This window comes from Phocoena sinus, chromosome 15, assembly GCF_008692025.1.
Source record: "Phocoena sinus isolate mPhoSin1 chromosome 15, mPhoSin1.pri, whole genome shotgun sequence".
Lineage (NCBI taxonomy): Eukaryota > Metazoa > Chordata > Mammalia > Artiodactyla > Phocoenidae > Phocoena > Phocoena sinus.
Genome location: NC_045777.1, coordinates 65,013,523 through 65,028,719, shown reverse-complemented (window position 1 = coordinate 65,028,719; position 15,197 = coordinate 65,013,523). Strand labels below are relative to the sequence as shown.

At 43.1% G+C, this 15,197-nt stretch overlaps 1 protein-coding gene across 5 annotated transcripts in view; it reads right to left on the bottom strand.

Moving 5' to 3' along the window:
* Positions 1-15,197, bottom strand: part of VPS35L (VPS35 endosomal protein sorting factor like) — a 134,907-nt gene that overhangs the window by 71,761 nt on the left and 47,949 nt on the right. For all 5 annotated transcript variants that reach the window (XR_004345827.1, XM_032605529.1, XM_032605527.1 and 2 more), the window contains 4 exons: positions 11,372-11,449; positions 10,761-10,883; positions 1,580-1,626; positions 397-508 (listed from right to left, as the gene is read on the bottom strand). Coding sequence is in view for 4 of the 5 variants with exons in the window: in XM_032605529.1 (XP_032461420.1) it covers positions 397-508; positions 1,580-1,626; positions 10,761-10,883; positions 11,372-11,449 (360 nt within the window). In the remaining variant the exon portion in view is untranslated. The remainder of the gene's footprint in view (positions 1-396; positions 509-1,579; positions 1,627-10,760; positions 10,884-11,371; positions 11,450-15,197) is intronic.

Here is a 15,197-nt window from a genome sequence, read left to right as displayed (position 1 = left end):
CAGATCTGTGCAAGTTAGACTGAGAAGCTCAAAACAGAGAGCTGGCTCTGTGTACTGGTCCAACCTGCGGGCCATAATACTCTCCTGGACAAAGCTTTTCATAAATAATAAGTGAAGATACAGTTTTAAGGATGTAAGACCAAAGTTCTTCCTAAATATTTCATAGTGAGCTAATTTGACAGATTTAGGACTCAAGGAGGCCTGACTCGCGGCAATTACACGTGTCTCACAACCCCAGTCGCTAACTCATTCTCCATCGTACTCTTCAGAAACAGAGCCCTCGCTTGTTTTCCTGTTGGCTGGAGCTTCCCCTGACTCCGAACTCTCTCTCCCTGGGGAGCTACTGGGCAAACATTGCCTATTTGTTCTCCGCTGAGCATTAAGTCAAGAGCCTACCTTGGGGAAACCAGACTCATCGCACTCTTTAATCATGCCGATGAAATCCATGGACCTTGTGGCGATGAACTCGGCCCGGAAAGCTGACATTACGGAATTCAACAGCAAGGCACTGAAAGACACACACACATGCCCCACGTCAGCAGAGCTTCCCCTTAATGAAAGTCGCTTTCATTTTAGGATGTCTGTTGTTGGGAAAGATGACTGACAGCCCTTTAATGGTAAGGGTGGAAAAATAAGAAGACTGGAGTAAAAAGGCCACCTCTAGAGACTAACTCGGTGTTTCATGCATATTCAGAACTTAATATTCAACTGACTGGAAGAATGGATGGATGGGTGGATGGATGAGTGAATGGGTAGATGGATCAATGGATGGACAGGTAAATAAGAAAGTAATCAAATCCATTTAAACAGAAGAAAACTGAGCCTTCAGTGCACAAATAAAACTAAATATTAAGTAAGAATATATATATTTTTTTAACTCAAAGTTTATTTTAGTCACTTTTTTTTTTTTTTTTTTTTTGCGGTACAGGGGCCTCTCACTGCTGCGGCCTCTCCCATTGTGGAGCACTGACTCTGGACACGCAGGCTCAGCGGCCATGGCTCACGGGCCCAGCCGCTCTGCGGCATGTGGGATCTTCCCGGACCGGGGCACGAACCCGTGTCCCCTGCATCGGCAGGCGGACTCTCAACCACTGCGCCACCAGGGAAGCCCTAAGTAAGAATATTGATCCAAGCTGCAAATATATATCCGCATCTCTTATGAAAAGCACTGTTCTAGGACCTAGGGACACAGTGGTGAACAAAACCCACTCCAGGCTGCTCACACATCTGCCACCAAAAGGAGAGCAGAGGAGAAACCTCTTTGCCTGGTAGACAGGAATTTGAGTTTATCCTGACCTTATCACTTATCACAGCCCCACAGGGAAAGAACTATTATTATACCCATTTTACAGAGGAGGAGACAGAGGCACAGAGGGGTCAAAGTAAGTGACCCAAGGTCAGAAAGCTAAGAAAGAGTGGAGCCAAGATCTGAAGCCAGGCACCTGGACTCCAGCATTCCTGACCTCCACGCTATCCTGCTTCTCTGTTGGCCCTCTTGCCCATGCAAGCATGCCAACCTCAAAAAAAAGCAACCAAGTCCATTTTCAAACACAGGCTTTATGAATTTCAAAATACTTACTTGTTTGCTAGTTTCTTACATCTCTCCATCATTTCCGTTAGCAGAGCCTAATCAAAAAAATGATAAAAACCATCAAGTTGGAGGATCTAAAGCAACACTTCTCATGAACAGATTTCCAAAGCAATACTCTAAAATAAACACAGCCACATGACCATTTCTATCTCAGTGCCTGGCAGGGATGGGGAAGATGAAGGAGAAAACAAGCTCACTCTTGTGGCATTTAGTATAATGGATAAGAGCTGGGGCCCTGGCCTCAGGCACACTTGGGTTCAAATCCAGTCTCACCAACTACTTTTCCTCATCCTTAGGTAGATGATACCGACCTGTGATACCATCCCACCTACAGATTACTGCAGGATGATGAGAGTGGTACCTCCTATGCTCCAGGGCACCAAGAATGAAATCTGCTTTACTACTCACTCCTCTAGACCCCCCTTTTTCCTCCCCATTTCACGAGGTGTCTGTGAAATTCTCAGTAAAACAAATAACAAACACTGGGCCAGTACTTGGTGCTGGCCAGTCACGGTGAGAAGCACTTGGCACTCATGATGTCACTTCTCACAACCACCAAGAGGCAGGCTCTCTATTCTCCCATTTCACAGATGAGAAACCAAGCCACTGAACAGTGATGTGCTTGGGCCAAGGTGACACGGCTAGTTATGGCGGGCTGGATGTGACCTGGGCAGTCAGGCATCAAGGGCCATGCTCTTCACTATACTTCCTCTCCATGCATTTTGAAGGACATTTTTTTCCCCAAAAGGAAGTAAATGTTTTACTCATTGGGATACTATTGATGGCTTTAGAGCTATCTTAAGACAATTACGTGTCTTTAAAAGAGCTCCTATTTTTTAAAAAAAATCAATGGAAGAAGTCTCCATTAGGGCAGTGGTTTGGGGAAGGTTTTGAATGGCACAGGCAAGGTCAATCCCAAGACAACAGAGCTGGTAACAGCAGCATCGACACTGAGAACTCACCAGGCGCACAGCACTAGGCACTGGGCTAAGCGCTTTACATACCTTTTCCCATTTACTCTTCACAATGGTCTTTGAGGCCCATGTCAATTATCAGCACTTGACAGATGAGGAAGCCAAAACTCAGCTAGATTAAGCCACTTCCTACTAAGTGGTAGAAATGAGATTTGTACCTAAGTCTGGCCCAGAAGGCAAAAGATAAAATCAGTCTTCTTTAGTGAAATTCTACCCTTTCCAGCTGTGGCCTCTGTATCCTGGGTGCTGCTTGAATAATTAAGGTGGTAGTTGCTTGTGGAGATACTGTCAGTACCCCTTACTCCTTACCCTGATTTTATTCAGAGTTCTGTCTCTGCCAACAAAATACAGGTTGGGTCCTGTTATGGAGTGAATTATGTCCCGTCCAAATTCATATGCTGAAGCTCTAACCCGCAGTGTGACTGTGTTTGGAGGTGGTGCTTTTAAGGAGTTAATTAATGTTAAGTGAGGTCATAAGAGTGCGGCCCTAATCCAACAGGACTGGTGTCCTTATAAGAAGAGGAAGAGAGACTAGGGACACACATGCACAGATGATAAGACCAGGAGAGGACACAGTGAGAAGACAGTGGACTGCAAGCCAAGGAGAAAGGCCTCACCAGAAACCAACCTTGCAGGCACCTTGATCTTGAACTTTCCAGCCTCCAAAACTTTGAGAAAATAAACTTCTGTTGTTTAAGGTACCCAGTCTATTATGGAAGCCTGCTAAGGTCTGAATAGCCACCTAATTCCCAAGTTGATGGTGTCATAAGGTGGAGTCTTTTGGAGGTGATAAGGTCTTAAGGGTGGAGCCCTTATGAATGGAATTAGTACTCTTATAAAAGTGGCCCAAGAAAGCTCCCTTGTCCCTTCTGCCATGTGAGGACACAGCATGAAGACAGCTGTCAGTGAACAAGGAAGTAGGCCCTCACCAGACACTGTATCTGCCAGCATCTTGATCCTGGACTTCCCAACCTCCAGAACCATTAGAAATAAATTTCTTTTGTTTATAAGCCACCCAGTTTGTGGTGTTTTCTTAGAGCAGCCCAAACGTACTAAGCAAAGTAATACAGGCCCAAGCCAATCACGGTGGTCCCATTCCCCTTGCCAGTGGTAAGTTTAGACAGGGCACATGACCCATTTCTTGCTACTTAGATGGGGGCTTAGAGGAAAAGTTTCCTTTTTTTTTTTTTTGGCCACGCTGCACGGCCCATGGGATCCTAGTTCCTCGACCAGGGATCGAACCCAGGCCCTCAGCAGTGAAAGCACCGAGTCCCAACCACTGGACCGCCAGGGAATTCCCAAAGTTGTCCTTAAAGAGGAACCGAAGACTCCTCATCTTTCTGCCTTCGGATGCTGCCATGTATGGACATTATGTGTGGAATGGCTACAGCCACTTTGCTGCTATCTGGGGATGGCAGAGCAGAGAAAAGAACGGAACCTGCCTGGCTCAGACCCTTCACTGTTATTCAACAGAACACACTGAATTATTTTTGAAGGGCCAGTTAGGTGTTTGTTCCTTGCAGCCAGCATCCCAATTGATGATAAAATTGACAATGTCACAAATGGCTTCCCAAACCCATTCATGGGGATTTAATATTTGAAAAGTCATTCATGAAGACCAATATCAAAGTGGTTTCTGGGAAGACTGGGAAAGAGATATTCTTATAATGATCGCATTGATACTCCTTAACATGCACAAATAATCACTCACTCAACACCTGCCTGTGAAGCAACTTTAATGTACTAGCCACTATTTTAGGCACTGGGAATAGCAGTGAGGAAATCAGACAGAAATCCATGACCTTAGATGCTTATTCTCTCTTTCATACACACACGCACAAATGAATGAGCTATCTTGGCCCACCACTTCTAAAAAGACGAAATAGGGCAAATGCTAACATATGGATGAAGTGTTCTGGCCATTAAGACAAGACAAATGCTTTAAAAGTTCTCTTTCCACAGGAGATGAATGCATTAAAAATGCATCCAAGAATATAACTTTTAAAAAAAAAAAAAGGGCTCATTGTCATTACCCTTAAGTGTCCAGGAGCCAAATGCTATATAGATCCCAGGATGGTCTGTTAGAGGTTATTAATTTTTTTTTCTGGGAAGTGACAGGATTGATTATCTTTGGCAAGAACAAGATGAACAACAGTTCAAAGCAGACTGTGATCGAAAAAAGCCTATTGGCTGAGATAAACCATTGAAAAACTTGCAGCTCTGAATATATGTTCACAGACACGTCAGAACTTGAAGATTCATTAGGCCCCTACATTTCGTTTGTTTATATATTTGTTTTTTATAAAAATTATAAAAATAAGAAATGCTTATGGACAGAAGTTCAAATAATATTGTCATGTATGAAGTAAATTATGAGTGCCCTCCCTCCCAACTCCCACTTCCTAGGGATCAACAGTGTCAACATTTGGTATTTATCCTTCTAGGCCTTTGTCTATGCCCTATGAATACGTAGCTTTTGTTGTAGAAGACTTTTGTTCTGTTTTACAGAAATGGATAGTCTTATACACATTGAGCTACAATTTGCCTTTTTCACTCAAGAATCTAGCACGGGCCTCCCTCCTCCCGTGTTAGTACACACAAATCTACCTCATTCCTTTTAATGCCTGAGGAATCCACATCATGTACGTAACTATTTTTCAAACTGCTCCAAACTGATGACGTTTTTTAAATGTTTTATTTTTAACCAATTATAGCCTCATGAGAAATTGCAGAAATAGTATAGGTGCTGGGTACCATCACCCAGCTTCCCCCAGTGGTAACACCTTACGTAACTACAGTGCATTGTCAAAATCGGGAAACTGACATTGGTATAATATAATTAACTAGACTATTTCACCAGGTTTTTCATGCACCTTTCTTTTTGTGGGGTGAAGGGTATATCTTTGTGACACTTCAGTAACATATTTGGATTTGTATAGCCACCATCACATTTAACTACTGGATTTTTAAGGTTATCTCCAGATTAGGGTTATCTACCCACTTCAAAAGTATAGGAAAAGAAAAAAGAAGTTGGGTCAATAACACATTTCTGTTTTCTAAACTGAGATTAACTCATACGCAGCCCAGAGTGCTCAGAAAATATGTACTTATACTTTTACTAAATAGCCTTCCAATCAGCATTTACAATTATTGCCCCATAAAAAAATGAACTAAATGACATATGGGAACATATGTATATGTATAGCTGATTCACTTTGTTATAAAGCAGAAACTAACACACCATTGTAAAGCAATTGTACCCCAATAAAGATGTTAAAAAAAAAAAAAATTAACTAAATGATATACATATCACATTTTCCTTATTTTTCTAGATGAAACAAACATGTAAAACAGTAGGCAAAACCATAAACTAATCTTAAAAGCTAGTATCTTTCCTCCAATCCAGAGTTAATATGGCTCAAGTCTCAAAGAAATAAAATATTTCAGTGTGAATAAAAAGAAATTTTATATCCCAGGTAGTAAAATGAGAAATTAAATTTTTTTCCTTTATTTATCTTTCTCTGGGGATTTTTCCCTAATTCAAAAGAATGAAAATAACACACCTGTATGCTTGAGAGAGATTTATCATCGACCAAGACTAGTCTTAGATTTGCATTACTAGCCTAATCATACATTAGAATGTTTAAAGGGCAATTTATAGTATGACCATTGGAGTAGCAGTCCCATGGGTCAATCTGTTCAAGTCCCACCTTAAAATGTAGCAGTTAACAGGAGATTCCTAGAAAGAAAGAGTCTAAAGCAGTCAAGGGAACAAATCTGTTGGTTTCAGTCACTGCCAAAATGGCTACATGACTTCTTTCTAACTGTGTGACTGTAAGAAGTTTGTAAGCCTCAGGTACCCCATCTGTAAAATGGGTATAACAGTAACACCTAGCTTGGGGAAGCTCTGAGAGTGAATTAAGATAGCCCAAGTAAAGTAACTAATACAGGCAGACCTCAGAGATATTGCAGGTTCTGCTCCAGACCACTGCAATAAAGTGAATATTGCAAAAAAGCAAGTCACACGAATTTTTTTCTTTCTCAGTGCAAATGAAAGTTATGTTTACACTATACTGTAGTCTATTATATGTGCGATGGCATTATGTATAAAAAAATGTACGTACCTTAATTAAAAAATATTTTATTGCTAAAAAATGCTAACCATCATCTGAGCCTTCAGTGAGTCATACTTTTTTTTGCAATAGTAACATCAAAGATCACTGATCACAGGTCACCATAACAAATAATAATGAAAAAGTTTGAAATATTGCAAGAATTACCAAACTGTGACACAGAGACACAAAGTGAGCAAAATGCTGTTAGAAAAATGGTACCAATAGACTTGCTCGACGCAGTGTTGCCACAAACCTTCAATTTATGAAAATGCACTATTTGCAAAGTGCTCATAAAGCACAGCACAACAAAACGAGGGGTGCCTGTGGGGCGCATGGCAGAGGGAGCCTCAGAAAGAGGTGGTTAAGGGCTCAAAGCGTAGCAGCATCTCAGACCCATCTCCCCGCTCCATTCTTCACAGCCAACCAACACTGCCTTCTAAACTCTTCCTGAAAGGTCACAAAATTTTCCTAACAATAGGTATTTGGTATAACGTTAAGCGAGGGAAAAGCATCATAAAATCATACAGGAAATATTTCTCATCTACAAAACCACAATTACAGAGCAAGAATGAAAGCGGAGAGAGAAATATTAAAAAGAAAATGCACCAAAACGTTAACAGTGACCAGTTATTCATGACAGACTTTTAGGTGGCTCCTTTCCTCCGTTTAACCTTTCTGTCTTTTCCAAATTCTTTCCAATGAATATGTACTCTCCCATCCATTCTGCCTCTTGGTTTTTCCATGGCTACCAGAGAGTTCTCCTCTAATCCATCTCAGATGCTTCTGCCAGTCTGATCTTCAAGCACCACTTTTTTTCATATTATCCCCCTGGTCAAAAATCTTCAAGCGGGGGCTTCCCTGGTGGCGCAGTGGTTGAGAGTCCGCCTGCCGATGCAGGGGACACGGGTTCGTGCCCCGGTCTGGGAGGATCCCACGTGCCGCGGAGCGGCTGGGCCCGTGAGCCATGGCCGCTGGGCCTGCGCGTCCGGAGCCTGTGCTCCGCAACGGGAGAGGCCACAACAGTGAGAGGCCCGCATACCGCAAAAAAAAAAAAAAAATCTTCAAGCGCTGCCTGGTCTCCACGACACGATGTTCAACAACCTCTGCTTGAGCCACTCCCAGCCAGCCTAGTCCCTCACTCTTCTCCAGTAATGCTTGTCTCCTTATCATGCCCGTCTATACGGGTCCCGTCCCTCAACCCCTCCTTACTGCCCCTCTGCTCATCTCCTGGCCTTCAAGTCAGTCCAGGCTCCCATCTGATGTTAAGGTCAAAGACAACAATGGTAACCACCCCCATCTGCCTGCTGCCTACCACGCACCAGCTCTTGGCCATGCGCTTGACGCGCACTATCAGTCATCTCGTGAGAGCCCTTCGAGGAAGGTTCTATTAATTAGCCCCATTTTACAGCTGGTAATACTGAAACACAAAGAGGTAAAGCAGCCCAAGGCAACACAGCCACAGTTTGAACCCAGGTCTGCCCGACCACCTGCCCCAGCCTCTACCGCTTTCCTCTTCCCTCCTTCAACGGTGACAACCTGCATCACACAGCTTAGCAAGTGATCACGGGATTCCATACCAGACAAGATAAAAAGCTGCTGAAAATGATGAGAAGCTTATCAAGGGATTCGTTTTCATTGCCCAAAAGCAAGTTTTATGAAACGGTTGCTTTTTTCTCTGCAGAATGTGTCTAAAATTGGGGGCATAAATGTTTTTCACTTACTCTAATTTTAATTGTATAAGGCGAAAAAATCCTGTCTTTAAACAACAACAAAAAAGCCTTTTTGAATAATCACTCCTTGATTTTTTGGGGGGAAGGGATTTGATATTTCAATTTCGATCTGAAATTTCGTATGTCAGATATTTGCAGCTGAAGGCATTTCTCCCTTCTCTCATCTAGATAGTTCTCCCTTCCTCTCTCACACCTACCTGTCGGGTGTATTGCCAGCTGCTGCAGACAAACTCCTACGTTCTGGAGGCATGGCCTCTTACAGACATACACAGCTCCAACTCCCCGGTGGACACATCCCAGCCACTGTCAAAGAGCTTTTAGGTATCATATTGCCACACACATCTTCAGCACCACGCTGACATTAATTCTTCCACATTTTGAAAATGACTTTTTTTATGAGACACTGTAAGTTCCTTATTTAAATGCCCCAAGAATCAGAGTTTATTATTATTCAGGTGACCTAATTTTTTTAATCACTTCTTCTAGTGCAATAATGATTTCCTAGAGTTTTACTCCCCAGGAAAGCTCTACTCCCAGCTTCTGCCATCCTTTGAGATTACTGGCACTTAAAAGGAAGAATGCCTTATGACATGTACTTTTTGTTTTAAATCCAATTTTGCTTTTCATTAAAGTAAGGAGAAAAAAATAAGTGTTCTCATTTTCAAATGATTCCGTCTTGCTCATAGGTTTCAGTCATTCAGCTGCATTGGTCAAGTTCATGATACCTCTTCCCAGGAGCCTGGGCCAGCATGTGGTGGCTGAGACTACACTGAAGATCACAGAGAGTGGCCAGCAAGGTTTTCAAAGCATCTTCTGTTAAACTGGCTTGATTTAAAATCAATTTACTCAATGGTAAAAAATTCACCTGAAATATGAAATGTCCCTATTTTTCTCCTCATACTTCAGGATTTGGAAAAATTTTAATATGTGCAAGACATTATACTTGCTGAAAAGTTAAAAAACAGGGCAAAGAAATAAGTTAAGACGATCCAAAATCTTGCCCTCCAGCGATATTCTGTCGTATCTCTCTCCCAATTCTCCTGTGCAGATACGAAAATCACGTTTGCAATCCCGATGACACAGCATTCAAGCGCTGCGTGTGGGACTCTCCCTTAAGCACCGTAAATGGACTGCCTTGTTTGATCCAGGCAGTAGACTCGAAAACAGGAATTATTACTGCTCCCGTTTCACAGGTAAAGAAAAAAGCTGAGTGATTAGGGACAAGTGACTTGGCCTCTGCTTTAGTCTGACAGCTGTCAACAACAGAGCTGAGATTCAGATTTAGGCACCCCGACTCCAGGGCCCACACTTGAACACCAGGCCACACTACCACTTAGGACACACACAGTAACAGGTGTAACTTCTTTCTTTCACTTGAGCACATCAGTGTGTACTCCATCGTGGGTCTCCATCATCTTAAATGGCCCCGCAACATTCCACTGAGTACACAGACCATAATTTAACCAATCCCCTTCTGATGGCTGTCTCCACTGTTTCACTAGCATGAACGCAGCTACACATGTGTATGTGTGTGTGTTTACGCACTCGTCAAGTTATTTCTACTGGATATTTTAAAAAGTGGATTGCTTTGTCACAGTCGTATCTTTTTTTTCTTAACAGCTGTCAATATGTGTTTGCAGATACAGGGAAAAGGCAGGTGGATTTGAATTTTGCTTTACTCCAAATATCCTTGTTTTGTAGCAAGGTCTCTTTTTCCCTCACAAAGAATAAATTCTCAGCCATCAACGAGAAGACAACAGAAGCTTCATCTATCACAGTTATTGCGACAATCTGAGACTGGTGTTCCACTGAAATTGCTTCTCAGTCTTAGGGAAGAAAAAGAGTATTTCTGCTATGATTCTGACTTCACTTTAATCCCTGACAATGCTTCAGTTAGACAAAAAAGAAAAGAAAAAAAAATTTATAAGAGCAATTACGTATCTTGAGTTTCACTTTCCTTCCATAAAATGGAGAAAATATTATCTGCTTTACGACTTTATTAACTTATTATCAACACAAAAGGAGTGCACGAAGGTTAGTGAAGAGGCAATGAAGCCTGCTGGCCCTGGAGTCGGATTCAATGGGTTTGTGTCCAGTCACTGCCACTTTCTAGCTGTGTGACCTTGTGTAGTTATTCGGCCTCTCTGGGCCCCTACATCCCCCTCCCAGAGTTGGTAAACAAGGCAAGGCAGGAAAAGTGCTGAGCGCAGAACCAGTCACAACAGTGAGCCGTTATGAAAGGGCCCTGATTATGTCCCTGGGCACACAGGTGTAGTAGGGCTTGTTAAGACACAGAAGAGAGGAGCCCTCCTTGGTGGTGAGCTTCACACTTACGCCACCTGGCAGTTACCTCGGGGGCGTGGTAGGAAATGCACTGGAAGATCCAGTCCATGGCAGGCGAGTACAAGGGGAGGTAGGATGGAAGCTCCACTCCCTGGAGCACCAGCTGGTTCTGGACAGTATCGCTGTGAATCTACAGGAGACCAAATAAACACTCAAAAGAAGGGGAAGTCACATAATAAACGAATAGCATGTAACTCACAGACTGCGCATATCTGCAAGCATCTGGATGGCCCCGAGAGAAATAGCCTGGTTTCTCAGGGTTTTTTTAAACTAGAAAAAAGCACACAAAGTTTCCCATGTCACCAGGCTGAGCTGTTCTGGGAATGTGTGCTGTGCAGAGAAGTAACCTGATAAAATTGGAGCCAGCAGATGCTAAGAAGAAAGGCTGATCGACGGGAGATGTTTCCTGGTAACACATGCACATTAAGCCTCTCTGCTTGTTCAGTACAATCAGCACGTTTTAATTGTGTGTAACAGACTCGAGTGTAATTTTATAGGGTTTACACACTCAAAGAACTTTAAGGCAATCTCGACTTGGAAAACCAACTGGGTTTTATGAATTTGTGATCACGTAGCTATTACATCAATTAGCTGCTCTGATTGACAGTGTACTCTTACCTGTTTGAATGTGAGGAGGAAGTCAAAGAAGTTCTTATTTAGGCTTTCTTTGAGATGCGGAGCCACTTCCATGCCCACCTGTAGCCAATCAAAATGAAATTACCTTGACCATGGAAAAAGAGGTTGTAAATAACATATACAGTGTGATGTCATTTTTGTAAATTAAAAATATACATAGAGATAGATATAGGCAGAGAGGTCCAGCAAGTTAACTTTTACTCTTTTTGCTTATCTGTTTTCTTATTCAATAAGCATATCTTGCTTTTATAAGAAAAACCACAGAAGCTATTTTTAATGAAAAAAGGGCAACATTTGCAGTAATCATCTTAGCAATTTCCCAAAGGTAATGAAAGTATGACTGAACAGATGATCAAGGGAACAAATCAATACAGCACTAAGGAGAAATGTACTCTCAAGATCATGTATACGATATTCTCTTCCTCTCTAAAAAATGATAAACACACATGTGGCTGTACTTATTAAATGAAGCAAAAAGATTCTGGTATGTAAGAGAGTCAGCTGGGACCTCACTGTTGCATTGTTAAAATACATGGATTCATTCTTTGCTGGGCAGTCATGGAAGCAGACATAAATTTTGATGTATTTTAAGCCGGTTTTTATTAGACAAGCATGAAGCCTAACAATGCTGTAATCCACTGGTTCCTTCGTTCATTGTTTTAAAAAGATGGTAACATTTTCAGCTGAAAAAATTTGCTAATCATAGAGAAGGTGGCCAGAGCCCTAGGGTTGGATGCAAAGTGAAGGTCTCAGCTATGGCAGGGAGTGCAAGTATTTAACACAAAACAAAGCATCATAATGTTCCTTAAACTGAGCTCCTCAGAATACACCTCAGTTCCACACTGCTGCTTTAGCATGAAAACAACTTTGTAAGGGGAGTTGCTTTCTGGGACCTGGTTCCTTCCAAGGGGGACAGATTCCTGCCACTCACCTCCCCCCCTACCCAGAGGTCATGAAAATTCACGATAACAAGGTTTTTTTAGATGTCTGTAAAGAATTCCTTTGAGAAGAATTATGCAAGATCCACTGGGGCGGTAAATTCCAAGGGCATCTCTATGGCTGTTGGGGATGCTTCCAAGGACAGGCACAGAGATTAAAAAAAAATACTAACAACAAATGTCAGATCCACTTCTACTGTGTTCTGATTCTATTGTCTTTTCTTCCACTAATCATTTTGTAGAAAAGGCAATAATTACCTGTTAGGCGACAGCAAACAAAAAAGCCCAGTGGACAAGCAGTGGAGAGGAACTGAAGGGGCCATGACTTAGGATTAATCATACTTTCCTTTAGTAAGCAGCTTTGAGGTCCCCCCATGCCCCGCCTACTCAGTGCCTTTGTGGGGGTTTTTTTTTGCGGTACGCGGGCCTCTCACTGTAGTGGCCTCTCCCGTTGCGGAGCACAGGCTCCGGACGCGCAGGCCCAGCGGCCATGGCTCTCGGGCCCAGCCGCTCCGCGGCATGTGGGATCTTCCCGGACTGGGGCACGAACCCGTGTCCCCTGCATCGGCAGGCGGACTCTCAACCACTGTGCCACCAGGGAAGCCCTGACTTTGTGTTTTGTTTATGTCTTCCCATAAAGCCAAATGAGCAGCTTGGAAATCTGCTTGGGTCTAAAAGATTTCTACCTAGAGTAGCAAGGGTAGTTACTCATGATTTCCATCTGCTGTTTCTGCCTGCCTGGCATTCATTCCCTTTGTTTCTGGAATCAGTAAAGTGGATTTGTCTTCGAGAAATCAAACTTCCCTCTCAGACCAGGTCTGTGGCAGAGCTGGACCCGGCCGATCCTGAGCTGCAGGGGTGGGCACGTGACCCAGGCTCAGTCCGTAGGCATATCCCATCCCATGGCCACAGTGACTGGTCTATCTACGGACAAGGGACCCAAGGTGGTGCAGTGAGTTTCTGCCCTGAAATTCTGGCTGGAACTACTGCGGAAAAGGCACTCTTGCCACTGGAGTTCCTAAGTCAAGAGGATGGAGGTCTTTCCACCATATGGAAAAAGAAAGCCTCAGAGTACAGTCACACAGAGGAGAGCAGAGCTGAGCAATGAGGGAGGAGACAATTCTTGACATGGTTTGGGGGCCCTGGGTCTGCCACGCACGCACTACCTCAGGCTCTTCAGACGCAACGGCCAACAATTTCCCCCCTTTTGCTTCAAAGTACTATGAATTGGGGTCTTGCCACTTGCAATTGAAAGAATCCTTACTAATGCACACTGTCTCCTTCTTTTTATATCAGAAGATTTTCAGTAACTACCCAACCAGGGAAATCAGCTCTGCCTAAACTGACACAAATGATTTCAGATACAGCGCATCTCACCACCAGCTTTCCTAGGGTAATTTCTCCTCATTGCCACTGAGTTTTAAAGTTGCATCTGTCACGCAAAGGCACGTTATATGCAACAAATATCATCTTTCACTAGGTTGTGTACCTTACTTCAAACTTTAAAACTGGAACAGGTTTGTAAGGAATGAATCTTTCCACCCACTTTCTGATTTCTGTTTAATAACTGTGTGTCATAAAACACACTGAGATTCTAGATCTTTATTATTGTACTATTACTGACATCAAGGTGAGTTCAAAGAATGTGATGTGTCCTACAAGGGGAAAGGCAGCAGAGCACAAATACACAAGTGATAGTATCCTTTCATCCCACCGCAGGATCCAGCAGCATTTTGCACAGAACAGGCCCTCAGCAAACACTGACACGGCTGGAGCGTTCAAGCTCCCGATATTCCAAAGCTGAAGCTCTAGGAAACATATCTGATATTCCTGTATGAAAAATCCACGCCAAGTTTCAAGCAGATGGCAATGCGTAAATGCTTCGGCCTCGGTTACTACGAGGGAGCAAGTGCCCTTTAATGGAAAGCTTTTTCTTTCTTTCTTTTTTTCTTTTCTCCCTTATCAGGGAGTGGACCTATAAAAAGTATCCTTCCTAAGGATGTCTGCTACTCACTCTGAGGGCAATGACTGTTTGATTTCTTTGTGACACTGGAGACCACAGGGCTTCTGTCATTTGTTAGACGTCACATAAAAGAAGCAGATCAAAGGCTACGGTCCTCGCCTTCTGATTTCTTGGCACTGGAAGTCTGGGGTTCATCAGGACCCTAAAGAACAGGGGCAATAACCCCTCTCTAAAGGTGAACAATGCCAACAGAACTAGCAAGGGGGACTCCACAGAAAGCTACCAGAGGCAAAGGCCCCACGTGAGTTGAAGAAAAACGAGTGTAAACTCTCCACAGGGTGCATTTTTCATAAATGAAAAACTTACTAGTTTTAAGAAGGAGCTTCACGGTGCTTTAAAGGAGAGAAAGGCTGAGTGATTTACAATCCTCACAGCAGAGCAGCCCTCCAAGGCCAGGCGACACAGACCCTGATGCCCGCCGTCACCAGGCGCCTCTCCCTGCCAGACACTCGCAGGGAGTGTCTCACCACCTCGCACTCCAGTCCAACTCTTTAATACAGAGACCAAAAATCTAATAAAACAATCGAATTTAGAGACAAAGGGAAAGCATGTTTCGAGTCAATGAAAAGCAACCTATCAGCCGAAAGGCTTTGGGAGTCTCCTTCCCAGCAAGAAGGGAGAAACAATTAGTTCTGAAACTTAGTCCGTTTCTAAGAAGATGACCTTAAACATCCCCTAATTAGAGTTACTGGTAAGTGGGTCTACTTTGAGATTAATTTTTAAAAGGAATCCTACGGTTCTGCTTTCTGCGAACAAGCTGTGCTCTAAAATTAGCAGCTAATAAAGTCCTTCTTCCAGTGACTGGTGAGGTGGCGGGGAGGGAGAAGCGTGAACATTAGAGGAGACA